This window comes from Panicum hallii, chromosome 3, assembly GCF_002211085.1.
Source record: "Panicum hallii strain FIL2 chromosome 3, PHallii_v3.1, whole genome shotgun sequence".
In the NCBI taxonomy this organism is placed as follows: Eukaryota; Viridiplantae; Streptophyta; class Magnoliopsida; order Poales; family Poaceae; genus Panicum; species Panicum hallii.
This window is the reverse complement of record NC_038044.1, coordinates 20,034,306-20,047,908: the sequence shown is the minus strand read 5'-3', so window position 1 is coordinate 20,047,908 and position 13,603 is coordinate 20,034,306. Positions and strand designations below refer to the sequence as shown.

At 56.9% G+C, this 13,603-nt stretch overlaps 1 protein-coding gene across 1 annotated transcript; it reads right to left on the bottom strand.

Moving 5' to 3' along the window:
* Positions 1–2,537: 2,537 nt before the first annotated feature.
* Positions 2,538–10,903, bottom strand: LOC112886119. The gene is made up of 4 exons (XM_025951904.1): positions 10,192–10,903; positions 9,942–10,067; positions 9,224–9,823; positions 2,538–3,705 (listed from the first exon to the last, which is right to left on the bottom strand). Exons 1-4 carry the CDS (start codon positions 10,421–10,423, stop codon positions 3,011–3,013), a joined length of 1,653 nt encoding a protein of 550 aa, XP_025807689.1. The 5' UTR covers positions 10,424–10,903; the 3' UTR covers positions 2,538–3,010.
* Positions 10,904–13,603: the final 2,700 nt, after the last annotated feature.

Below are 13,603 nucleotides of genomic sequence, written 5' to 3'. Positions count from 1 at the left end.
GCACCGGGAGAGGGGGAACAAGGTTTTTGGGAAGCGCTCTGCGCGACTGCTCGAACGCTTCCACATCGCCGTCCTCTACGACCTCATCGCCACGGCTCGTTTTCCTCCTCGTCGGTGGGGCGCGACTCGGCGTCGTCAAGCGCGCGGAGGTGCTTATCATCGCCATCATCTTCTTTATCCGGTTGTCGGAGGAAATCTCCAGCCGGGTGGCGGAATGCACCCGCCTAATCCTAGTTAAGGATGGGTTTGGAGGAGACTTAGGAGCGCTCGATCAATGCGTGGATGAACACAGGAAGAACACAAGAATTTAGAGTGGTTCGGGCCGCCGGAGCGTAATACCCTACGTCCACTTTGGTGTTGTATTGATTGTGTGAGCTCGACCTGAACCTTATCTTCTAACGAGTGCACTCTCCTTTTATAGTCCAAGGGGAGTGCTTACACTGTGGGGGGCCCCGACAGGTGGGCCCGGTAAATAGGAGCCTGTTCTATGAGAGATATGGAGATCTTCATCTCTAGCTCCTTTCCGTAGTCTTCTCTATCGGGAAGTTGATGTGCGTATTTGCAGCCTGGATATGGCCATGTGCAGCCTTGTCTTGCACGGTGACCGCTGTCAGTGTTTTCCAACAGTGAAGCCGTGTTGCCACTGTTGGGTGGGAACCTGTCAGGCGAAGGAGCAGCGCTGACCCGCTGCGCCGGTGCCTCTGCGTGCACTGTGGCAGCGCACGCCTCGACTCTCCAGTTACAGGCCATCATCACGCCGCGCGCGGCGCCGTGACGGGACTGTACGCCGCTTGCGCACAATATACGGTGACACGACGCGCCGTCTTGGAAACAGGCGGGCTACCGTGGTGTCAGCCTACCTGCCCCGTGTGTCAGTGGCATGCCATACTTTTTAACTTGGGCGCGCCCGGTCCAACTACCGCATTAAATGCTGTTAGGTGGGTTGGAGACCCGCGAAGGGCCTCCTGCCACAGGCACGTGGCAGGGCCAGCCCCGCTCCCACCGCGGGGGCGGCACGTGGCGGCACCGGACCCCTTCCCGAGGGGAGGAGGGTCCGGACCCCCGAGGCCGGTTGGAGCAGTTAGGGCTGTGATGGTTTGGCCATCACACGTGGCGGCGCCGGACCTCCCTGGGGAGTCCGAGTCCGCAGAGGCTACTCGAGAGCTCCCCTGGCTTCATGGGCACGTGGAGGCCCCGGACCTCTGAGAGCACGGGGAAGGTCCGGAGACCATGGTCCCAGCTGTCAGGCCCGGGCCGTACGCCACGTCACCCAGAAGACGAGGGGGAGATTTCGGATGGTGAGACGCTAAGGGCCTGGACACCCTAGCAGGAGGTACCCCTGTCCGTATATACCGACACCGGTTATTCCGGTCAGGCGAGAAACATACGGTTTTCTATCCCTAACTATATCTTTCATACCTAGTACGATCTGGTTAGGCTTGATCTTGCTGCTGCAATGTTATATCTTAAATCACTTGATGAGCATATTTTGATGAGCATATTTAGATACCTTCATTTTCTATACGTAATTTTCGTCATGGTCATAATTTATCTTCAGATTAATTTAAAACTGAAACTTCACTTGATGTGCCCTGGGGTTAGTATCGTGATAAAGATAGTACTACTACTATGAAGCAGCAGCTGGAGTGAAGTCATCGAGGTCGATCTCAAAAGAAAATATTTGAGGTTTGTAGATCGACGAAAGTCGAAGGATGTGCTTGAGGAACACGTCCTGGAAACGTGTGACTTGGTCGGGGGTTTTAATTGTACAGCTTGGTGTCTAAGCACCAATGGTTGCAGTCGCAAGGAGCTTAATTTTCCGCGTTGGAGATGTAACAGTGTGGAGTATGGAACTGATGGAGATGTAACAGTGGCGAACTCCACCCACTGCTGTCCTGACGAACTGATGATGAGCATCATCATCTGCCTCACGGGTACAGGTTGACTAACATTGTCCACGAGTTCCACCCGTAACCATGAAGCGCGATCTGATGCTGGCCAACATCATTTCGTGCAGGGAGCCCCAGCCCAAACCGCACGACGCTCGCCGCCGGCACCACCGTAGGGAGGAGACGCCATCAATCCCAGGCAGGCCCGGCCTCTGGGTGCCAACGGTCGTATGGCTGTCAGGTCAAATCCTCCCCCTCCCGTCCCCGCTCCTCTCCACTGGCTTGCTACCTTTCACTTCACCCGTCGCCGTGAACGCGGGGGAGCACGTGGCGCCAGCGCCATGCCTTTCCCGTCGGCAGCATGGCTGCCGCGTGTGCTCTTGGAGGGACAGCTCACAGCTGCGCTGTGGGAGCAGCGAGGAAGGGTAGCCAAGCCCCCAGGCGCCACGTGCTGCTGGTGAGAGCCTAGGTGTTCACGACGGTGAAAAGACACAAGTGGACAGATTTAGAGTTGCAGACCATCTTCTCCATGTGAATGGACCTCTCTTATCATCTTTCCCTTTCTCTTTTTGCATCAAAAGGCTCCACGAGGGCTGCAATGTGTAGTTTCGTGCTGCCTTTTTCAGATTCGTGTCTCCATGCTGGAAGTGAGATGGCACTCAACGGCCGTAAAAGAAAGTCTGGATTTCTATTGCTCTTTGTTACAGAATGTAGTTCCTTGTACATCATCTGGACACCCAAAGAATGAGAAGAAAATAAAACAAAAAAGGGCAAAGAGAAAAAAAAGGAAAAGAAATAAGAAGAGCTGAAACTCCTATGACCTACTGTGAAGAAGAAGCCGTCTCAGGAGAGCCCACCCCTATCATACATTATTCCTCATCTCTAACAGCACGACGACGAACTCAACGAATGCACTGTGCACGGAGGCGATTGATCCCTACCAATCTCTCTCGACCAAGAACCAACCCAATCATATTTACAGGATCACATCTCATCTCCTTTTCTTTTATCCCTCCCCCCCTCTCTCCTCCCAACCAAAAAGAAAATAAAAAACCACAAAGAAATTGACAAAGTATGACTAAGTAATTAACACCTAATTAACGAAGCTCAATTAGCATCTTCTACCTCAGTGCCGCGGCGGCGCCGGCGCCGGCGGCCTTGGCGCAAGCCGTGGTGTTCCTGAGGTGCGTCCGCGCCGCCTTGAGCAGCTCGCCGAACCGCTTGATGTTGACGGTGACGTTCTGCCGGTCCATGTACACCTTCTTCATCTCCCACCACCCGCGGCTGCTGATCACGGAGGGGTCCCGCACCACGGTGCTGTTGAGCCCGTACTCGGCGGCCAGCGAGCTCTCCTCGGGCGCCACCTTGTACTCGAGGTACTCCAGCCCCAGCTGCTGCGCGGGCTTGCCGTAGAAGGCGTCGGCGGCCCAGTCGAGCCCCACGGGCACGATCTGGAGCAGCACGGACCCCGGGCGCATGAAGAGGAAGTGGGTCACCGCCGCGCCGTGCACGGCCACCATGGCGTCGGCCGAGGCCAGCGCGGCGTGGATGGCGGGCAGCGGGGTCTGCCGCCGCAGGTTCATCACGTGCGGCGCGAACCCGGCCCGGCGGCAGGCCGTCACGACGTGCGGGAGGTTGAGTAGCACGCGGTTCTGCTTGCGGATGAAGATGAGCAGCTTCGGCTTGGCCGGGCGAGGGCACGGCCGGGACGGCGGCGCCAGGGGGAGCGGCACCGGCGGCGACGCCGACGACGAGGACGACGCCGCCCGGCTGTAGCCCTGGTGCAGGAGCGCCTGGAAATCCTTGATGCTCTTTCCTGCGCGTACCATCAGCAGCATTTCGCGTTAGCTTAACATCACAGTTTCAGGTAGCATTTCCCGTGCAGGACGTCGAATCAATTTAGTCGAGTGTTAATTCAAAGAGAATGCAAGGTAATTCGCAATTTTCTGTTGGCATGCTTACAACTTTCATAAATCAGAACGGCCGGAGTCACGACCGTTGGGAAAGACCTGAAAGGCATGACAAGGACACACGCACCCCTTCCCAGGTGGTTTTCCTACCTCCCCCGCCAGCGGCGACGCGATCTAACACGAACCATCCCCGCCGCATAACCGCTTGCCCGTTTCGGACGAGCCGCGTGCTCCGCGACGGCATGGCACACATCCAGAGATGCTACTACGGCTACAGCCGCCGCCGGAGCGTCATGCCTAGATCATCCTACTTCAAGCCCGGGAAATGAGCTCTCGAAAAAGGCATGCAGGTTCGCTTCAGCATGACGCAAAGCAACGCCCCGGATCGCCGGATCGCTCCCAACCACCAACCAGCACCAAGCTCACCAGCCGCAAAGGCACGAGCCAAGCCAGGAGCCACGAGACCGGCACTAATTGCCACCGGACACCCGCCGCACCGAGCAGCGGCCGGCCGATCGGGCCTCCCCCGCGCGCGCGCACCATCAATCGCCTCACCACCGACCGGTCCGCGACACGGCCCGGCACGGTCAGGTCAGGTCAGCGAGCAGCAGCAGCCGCCGCCCGCGATCCGGCAGCAGCGGCAGCGCCGTGGTCCGCCCGTGCGCGCTGTCCGTCCTCCCCAATTGACCACCCCCTTGGTACTATCTGATCGACCAATGCCGACAACGGACAGGTAAGCTCCGCGTCGCCGTGCCGAGGCCCCCCCTGCGCCTTTGCGTGCCACGCTAGGCTCCGGCACGGCGCCGGCGCCGGCGCCGCCCCAGCCTGGCTTTGGCGCACGGGGCGCTGAACCGGAAACCGGGTGTGCGCCCACGGAGTCCCTGGGATGGCTGGATCCATCCGCCCCCCGTCCTCCAGCAACTGGGACACGGCGGGCCCGTGCTCTACCTCTAACATGCATGCTACTATCGCCACCAACCAATGAAACTAGTAGGCACCAATGCGAGACTAGATTTGATCCTGATTGGTCCGGTGGTTTCATAAAAGTCCCAAACGAGGGCCCCGTCCAAATGGATGGTTTCACGAGAGGTGCTAGAAGGGCAGGGGGTTGTTAATAGTGGGAGCCATCTGATGATGAGATGAGAAACAGATGAACCGAATTTTGTCTACGTACCAAAGATAGAAGTACAGGGGGTGACATTTCCCAAGCGGGGCGGTGACTCTGTCAGCAAGAACCTGTGTTCCAAGGATCTAGTAGACCATGTCAGTGATCAGACTAAGTCAGCCAGATGCTGTTCGCCCCGTCCGTACCCGTTTCTCGTTCAGCGATGCACGCAAATAGTAGCACCCACATCTTGCGGATTCGGCAGACAAGAGTACGCTTAGTTTGGTCGTGTTCTACTTCCTATGATTCCTAGGGCATTTCTAGAGCAACAATCCCAGTAATTGGCGATGCACAACGTGGTGATTCAGCGGGCGCCCTTCTTAGACATGATGGTTGATTAGCAGTGCTGCTAAGATGCAGGAGGGAGGATCTAGGGGTAGATAAACGTTGGTTAGCTCGGCGCCCACCAAATTTGCTGCCGGCTCAAGCCCACCGACAGACTGGCCGTAACTGAAGTTTGCTTTCGAGAGTTGAGGCCAATATTACGCTATCAGCCGCTCGCCTCTCTCCTGCCCTCTTTTACCCTTTTGGGGAGGGCACCTTTTCGCTTTGCGGAGCATTTTTCGGTAGTTTGGTGGCCTTTCTGCGGCAATCACAAGTTCCAAGCCTCTTTCATTGCCAAAGAGATCTAGGATTTGGTCAATCTGGGGCATTTAATTTTCGGCTAACGGTTAATAAGACCGCGTCATGTTCTTCCCACGGATCCCACATGCTAACTTTGCCAATCCAACACCATCTCTACTCAAGTCGCGTAACACAAGCACGTGCTCTGTTTCTGCTACTTGTACATTTTGTTCCTTTATTGGAGTGGAGTCCTAGGCTAGCTATCAAACACTTCACTTATTACCAAACATGATTAAGCTAGTGCATTCATTCATTGCAAGCACTACGCTTTCACTCCGAGAGCAGCAAGCAGAGTAGTCCTAGTAATAAATAAAACCCAGCTGAGCACGTTACGCAGCGTGTCACTCTCACCAGCTCGGTCCTCGCCGTAGCAGGAACTCACGTATCGTTCCACTTCCGGACATGGTTTCTTCTAGCGCTAGTGCTAGTGTAACTTTCAGGGTGTCGGTCGCCCCCACAGCTCAGTGACCGACTCCTAATAAAAAGGGCTGATCAGGCATGCGTCACTGCACGAGAAGCATATTGCAGCCTCAGCTAAAGCACCCCGGGCGTCACCCATCCCAGTGGAGGAGGAGAGGCACGATGACGGCTCACAAAAGCCGCTGCGTGCTGGTCTTGTTAACTAGCCGTCTCTGTCTCTGTCTCTGTCTCTGCGTTATGTTTGTTGTTTTGCCAGCCTGCATCCAAGTCGCATGGTCCCAGGAAAAAGTTTGGCCACCCTCCCTGGGCGCCCACGCATCGCGCCATCACACAGGGGCAGGCGCCTGTCAAGACTGAAGATCTCCTATTCCATTCCATGCCCCGCCCCGCTCGCCTGACAGTAATGTGGCACCAACCTGCTGCGATGCTGCCAGTGCCCATCCAACACCGAGCACCCGTCCACTCATCAGCAGGCTGCAGCAAATCCACTGGCACGACACGATTAGGACGCGAGACCGAGCGCTTCGGCGAGTGAGATGATGAGATCACACCACAGCTACCCGAGTCCTTACACGTCCTAGTCGAGCTCCGGGCACGTACACCTGTCCTCTTATCACCTCATGGAATGGAAGGCTTGTACTTGATTTCTGAGGAGGACCCGGCGTTTCGATCGTACATCTCCTGCAGATTCTTCCGCGGCTACGCACAGTGCCGGGAGCGGACAAGGCTTGGTGTCTCGCTACATGGTGTCCCCTCTGATGGTTTAGATGCTCGGGTCCATCAATTCAGACACAAAACCAGGGTTGATCACGACTACTTAGGGCCGTTGCTCTTGGGAAGAAATGGCAGGCAGCCACATCGCCAGCGGCCATCAATCGGTGCACGTGGCACGCACGACGCTGTAGCTAGCACCGTGCCGTCACGACCGGAAGTCGGCATAAAACTGAGGGAATAGACAACAGTCCTGGTCACAACCAGCGAGGCTCCAGGTGGTGATAACGACGGTAAAAAAAAAAGGACGCGGATGCCGTATTGCCATCGTTGTACGGGGGGCGCTCATGCTTCGTGCAGCTAGCTAGCTAGCTCTACTTCACCAAAAAAAAAAAAAAGTGGCAGGGCACGAACCGCCGGACCCTAGAACCGGGCAGCTACTACCTAAAGAGGGAGGGCATAAGCATGTGGCCGTAAGAACTAGACAGAAAAAAAAATTCTCACACGGATCACGAACGCCCCTGCCCATGTAGCGCCCGGTCTAAATTAGACGCGCCGGTTGTTATTTCCTGCAATGCGGGGGGGCCCGACATGTCGCGCCCTGTGAGACGATTCCTGCGCGCAGGCAAGGCAGGCAGGGCCTCCAGCAAGCCCTCGCGCCCCCCCGCACGCCCGGTCCGGTCGATTTCAAAACAATTCCACGCACATGCCGCGGCTCGCCTCGCCCCCTCTCTCCGGCTCGCTGCCGCCACGCCATTAGCCGCCTATTGTTAATTTGTTATATATATATATATATACTATAGTATATTATATCGACCGCGCGCTGCAGCCTGCGAGGGTACGTGCTGCAATGGCGCGCGTGCCTCGCCATGTCGGGGCACCACCAGTTGTTTACTGCTCCTGGCGAGATCCGGCGCCGCAGCGGCTTGCGACCTCCCGGTACAACGGGGGCTTAATGGGGCCATAAACGCCTTGTAGTGGGGCTCCGGTCGCTCAGAGCAAATTGGGCTTGTGTCTGCTCCTAGCGTAATTCCTTCCTGCGAACCCCATTAACCAGTCGCTGCGCAAGCCTGACCTAAATAAAAGTTCGTGGTGATCCGTTACTAAACCCCCTGCGGTTCCACCGAATCAGTGCGGCAGGTTTCGAAATCCAAATGCTAGTCCATGTTACGGCTGTTATCCTGGCCCAATCAATGCATCCCTCGTCCAATCAATGCATCATCCATCCCGTTAAGCTACTGGTAGAGCACTAGGAGGAGGAGAAAGAGGGTTGTTAATGCCACTGCTCTCCGAGTGGTGCCGCACGACGCGCGGCCGTTTCCGTTGTGCCCCTTCACGGCGACTAGTCCGCGCACGCTGCCGGAAGTGGCTTGCTTGTCCGCCGGATCCCGCGGCCTCGCGGGCACCGGCATCGGCATGGACCCTCCCTCGTTTGTGCGGAGCGCGCCCTCCCCCCGCTGAGGCTAGCTTTTCGCACTGACGCTTTTGCGAAAGCCGCCCTTCCGCAATGATCCCCGCCGCAAGATTCCCGCGCGACCCACCCCCCAATCGTGCTTCGCCTCTCCTCTCCTTCCGTTCCCTGCCTGCTCCTTTTCCTCCTCACCCGACGATGCCGTTTCGCCGTGCCGCAAATGCTCTTCCCTCTCCCTCTCTGTTGTGGTTGGCCTGGCCCCATGCCTGCCGTTAGTTAAGAAGAGGAGAACAGAGGGAGGGTGCCGAACTCGCGGGGCCAGAAACGGTGCCCGGCGCAGAGCGGCATGGACGCGAGGGGCAGGCAGCCCGACCGGTGCCGTACGCGACGCGCCCGTGCGGGGCGTGCCGCGCTGACGGAACGCCGGCCCGGGGCTGTCGCCATCGCTTGCGAAGGATTGAAGGGAACAGCAGAGGGCGGGCGAGAGCAGAAAGGTAGGGTGACGGATCGCGTGGAGTGGGAGGAGAGGTGGCTGGTGACCATTGCAGTGGAGGAGTTTGGCCGGGACGGGAGCGTCGGATGCGTCAGCAGCAATCTACCGTCCCCTCGCCCCTCTCCTCTAACCACCCTAACGAACTGGTCGTACCGCCGCTGCAACCACTACTCCACTGCCGAAAGGAGTACTAGGAGAGGAGGGGAGAGGCAGGAATGATTAGGACATGGCGCAAATTGGGGAGGAGGAGGAGTGGCTAAGCACGGCGCCTCGAGGTGTAGTGTAGGGGCAAATGATTTCCCCTCCCCGGCCGGCGTTATTAGCCGGCACGGATCTCGACCGGGGCGCGCGGATTTTCACACGCCTTTTTGCCGCCCCCCCCCCCCCCCCCCCTCTTCACCGGCAAGCTAAGCGAAGCGGAGCTGGCCGGTAATTAGCCGGTGGATCCCAGAATCATCCTAACGAGAATTAACTAACAAATTGACATCGCAACGCGGAGAATGCGATGCGATGCGATGCAATCAGCGCCTGATGCGATGTGAAAATGGGCGGATAGAATTGCAATTTGCCAGAGGAATTGGGGGCAATTGGGGGGCGTACCGTTGGGCATGAGCTTGGGGTCGACTACGAGCTCGCCGTGGATGCGGAGGCCGACGATCATCTCGTCGAAGCAGTGGACGCGCCGGTCGTAGCGGAAGTCCACCACCTTGTAGTTGGTGAGCCGCTCCAGGACGGCGCCGTAGCGGCCGAGCCACCAGTAGTGGTACTCGAGCACCACGAACACCACCTCGCCGGCAAACCGCTGCGCCGTGATGAAGAGCGGGATCAGCCCGTCGCTGAACTCGTGATACACGTTCCCCGTGTACCCGCCCGTCGAGAACACCACCGCCGGCACGCCGCGCGGGTGCCGCACGTCGCACCGCCGCCGCAGGGTGCCGCCGTCGCCGGCGCTGGCGCTCGCGTTGTAGGCGCCCGCCACGGGCAGGATGGTCACCTCGTCGATGGTGCTCATGATGCTGCCCTCGAACTTGCGCGTGTACGGCCGGACCTTCTCCGGGGAGCTCCCGCGGGGCGCGTTGTACAGGAGCACCGACGAGGTGGACGGGTCCGTGCGCACGTCGCCGCGGAGGTAGCACACGTCGCTCCGGTAGTGGCTCCGGTCGCAGCACAGCACGCCCTCCTCGCCATACCCCGCCTCACCTGCGCGCCGCAGCAATTCGATTCGATTTCATTCTCATTGAAGCAGAAGCGAGGGAGCATCTCGAGCATAGCAGACAGCAAGCTGATCCCCAACCCCAACCCCAACCAAGCGACTCACCGTTGATAAAGGCGGAGCAGGGGAGGGAGGCGACGGACCGCGTCTCCTCGCGGGCCTCGAGGCTGTTCTGGTTCGACGGCAGGTGGGTCTTGAGCGCCTCCAAGTCCTCCCGCCGCTCCACGCGCTCTGCACAGGACCGGGTCGCCATTTCAGCGCGCGCAGGCAGAAGAAGGACGGGGAGAAGCGAGCAATCCAGCAATCCACTGCGGCGAGAGCTGGGAGGATTCGGGTCGGGAGCCCCCGGGGTTACCTGAATCGGCGGTGGTGACGACGAGGGAGGAGCTGGGGATGCGGAGCACGGTGAAGACGCTGTAGACGGTGAGCACGAGCAGGGGCACGAGGCGGCAGGCGTACCGGCTCCTCCCGCCGCCGCCGGGCTTCTTGTGCGGCGGGGACGGCGGCGGGGACCTCCGGATCCAGGACGAGCAGCAGGAGGGGGCGGAGGGCTTGCTGGGCTTGTGATGCTGCGGCAGCTGCATCATCCTCCGCGCTCTCGCTCCCCCGGCTCCCTGGCTGCTCCTCCCTCCCTCTCACCGCCGCATGCTACGCCGCCGCCGCCGCCGCCGCCGCTGCTCTCCTTGCTCGTTTTCCTCGCTGCCACGCCGCGGCGCGCTGGGGCTAAAACAGCTGACCTCACACACACACACACACACCCACGGGTCCAATTGGGCGGGGGCTATATACACACACAGCTGGTGGGATGGAATGGCGGGGAGGTGGCGAAGTGGAGGCTGGGGATGATGCTAGCAGCTTCTCGCGATCATATTCATGGGGGTGGAGTTGGGGAGGGGAAGAGGTGGGGCGGTGGAGGAAATGAAGAAGAAGAATACAGAACACGGGGCTCACAACTCACATGGAGGACAAGGGGAAACAGGGTGTTTTGATGACGTTGATTATATGTGCGCCCTCGGGTGCTAATTGGACTTCCCCTTCGCCTTCCTCTTCCTCCCCGCCGCTGTCTGCAGCTAATCCGTGCGGCTCCCGGCCGGTCAAAACCATATGGTCTGAGAAATGGGTTGCCCACGCTCTACAGTCTACACTACAGCTGCTCACACCGGGCCAAGTGGGCTTCGGGCTGGGCCTGAGAAAGCCCGATCCCATAATACCATATTTTTTAATAAAGGAAATACCGGATTAAAGCCTGGAAAAGAACCTGCAATTTAGCATTTCATTATTCAAATATTGGTAAGCTTCTATTGTTCAAAACTGTTTTTATCTTCTATTCTAAATTATGAAAAGATTATTTATAACCTATTTCTCGAGTTGGGCCACTTCAGCATGACAAAAAAAATTGACATCCATTCCATGATCATGTTTTCCTTCAGAATCCGGAAAACTCTCTATGGAATAGAGTCTAAGATGTATTTCGGTATATATATATATTTCTTTACTTGTCTTTTATGCCATTTTCTCTTCATCATAGCGGTTTCCCTGTAAGAGATATTTTCTTTCTATAGTAAGTTAGTGTATCTTTTAGATGCAAGGTAGCAACCATGGCTAGCTTAAAGATACAGTGGCTAGATCATTTCTCGAAAAGTGTTCATAATTTTTTTTTGCTCATAATACTTAATCGGTTCAAATAGCCATGCAAAAACTAAAGATATCATTATTCACATTACGGCAAGACTTAATTTGGTTCACAGCTACTTAAATTTGTGATGATATTGTAGTTTGTAGTCATGGTGACTCAATTTCAAAAATGGTATCATGATTTTTCAACATGCCAAGTATTACCAGCAAGATTGATTACATTGGACATGTTTCATGACTACTATGATATTACTCTGACAATACGACAAGAGGTACCCGTTGATTTAGTATGATTGAAGATTTTGGCAATGCGAAAACTACATTACAAAATTATAGAATCCACATGTGACGGAATGTGTTCATTCCAGAAGTGTTCATTCCATAATTTGTAAGGTATCCAAATGTCTACTGCACTCATGATAAATTGTACTGAAAATGACACCAAGGATATCAACAATTTGAATGAAGAACTAAGAAAATGCAACTGGTGCAATTATTATCATAAATTGAACTAAGAAAGTGATACTAGTTTGGCTTCTCCTTCCTTCTGGGCATCAATTGTCTCAAAGATTACCCGCATTACCACAAAAATAAAACCGTTTTGCCAAATAATTTATTCAAATATTTCAGCTCCACCGAAAAATCTGCTTCACCATTGAAACCAAAGTCAGAATCATTTAGAAGGAGCCAAAACATTGCTTCCACATTTCTTCTGATCAAATTCTGTTGCGGCATGCCGGCACACATGTTGCATCGGGAGAGAGCATGTACGATTTCTCTCACAACCCTATTCATCACCACGACATGCATATTCTTCTATCCACCAAAAAATCTGCGTCACCCCGGGTCCGCCGGTCCGCCCGTTCCCTCCGTGCGGACGCGGAACCGGCTCGCTCGGTCGCCTCCCGCCCGCGCGCGCGCGTCCGACTCCGCCCGCCCTCCGCCGGCGGCCTGGCGGCTGGTGCCCCTGCCCCAAGCAAACCTCCTGGCTGGCGCGGCACAGCGCACCACCACGCGCCCACGCCATTCCACTGCGCACGCCGGACGCCAAAGGAAGGAATGGCACAACGCACAAAAGGTGCTTTCCGCCCCCTTCCCCGCGCTGCCGTGCGCCGCCGTGTGAGTGCGCGACGCGTGAGAAGATTCCTGGATTTCGGCGGGCGTTCTACTCCGGCCGAAGAAAGAGCGCCGATGCTCTGCCACACGGAACGGGGATCGCTGGCGGCGGCGCCGCCCGCCGCCGCCGGCAACGCTGATTCCTCCGGCCGGTCCCGGCTCGGCTCCTTTCCTTGCCCGCCGCGGCAGCCGCCAGGCAGCAGCACGGCTACGTGGTGTCGTGCGCTCCACCGCGAAACGAATAGGGCAACGGATAACTGGGCGAAAAGTTATGGAACGGAACGCGTGCTGGGTCGTGGGGTCAAAAACGGTGAGGGATTACTGGATTAGCAGCGGTGGGTGCGTCCAGGGCACGCACGGCACAGGGTTTATTGTTAAACAAGTGGTCGTTGGGCGAACTGGAGGAGCGGGGATTAGATTCTCGGCTCGGGTCTCTCGGGAGTTAGTGGGATGATGCGTCGGATTAGAATAATAAATTAAGCTCAGTGGCGAGTTGGTGACGCACCCATGCCTCTCTTTGTCACGGGAGATCCTTTTTTTAAATAAAATAAAATAAAATAAAGAAGTATTATTCCCAGGCCGCTTTTGTGTTCCTGAGGCGGCTGGCTGTGTGCTGTCGTGCGCTCGTGTGAGCCCGTGTTCAGTTCCGTCTGGAGAGGCATGGTGTACGTGAGCTAGTTTTGTGCGTGTGCGGCGAAGTCGTGGTTCTTCGGTTTCCGGGAATATGATGGCCAATGATCGCTGGAGAACAGGGGAGGACAAACAGACAGAGAGGCTCACAGGCAGCAGCCGGGGCCATCGCCCGGTGTGAAGGATGGACTGTGTGAGACGGACGAAGCCGGAGTCATCGCGCGCATGCCATCGGCACGAAATCCCCCCGATGAACAGTAGCATGCGCGCTGCGCGCGCCGGCCGTGACCACCTGAGGTGTACCGGCGCCAGCGATCGCCTGACCACCCGCGGACGAGCCACCTGCGCGAGCAGTGCGGCGGGTACTCCCGCCAGGCCCTGGCGCC

Excerpts from the sequence above, each read along its gene's own strand:
- LOC112886119 (XM_025951904.1), bottom strand. The coding sequence starts at position 10,423 with ATGATGCAGCTGCCGCAGCATCACAAGCCCAGCAAGCCCTCCGCCCCC. Across the intron at positions 9,824-9,941 it reads CTGCTCCGCCTTTATCAACG|GTGAGGCGGGGTATGGCGAG; the intron begins GTGAGTCGCTTG and ends TGCGGCGCGCAG. Across the intron at positions 3,706-9,223 it reads CCCCAAGCTCATGCCCAACG|GAAAGAGCATCAAGGATTTC; the intron begins GTACGCCCCCCA and ends TGGTACGCGCAG.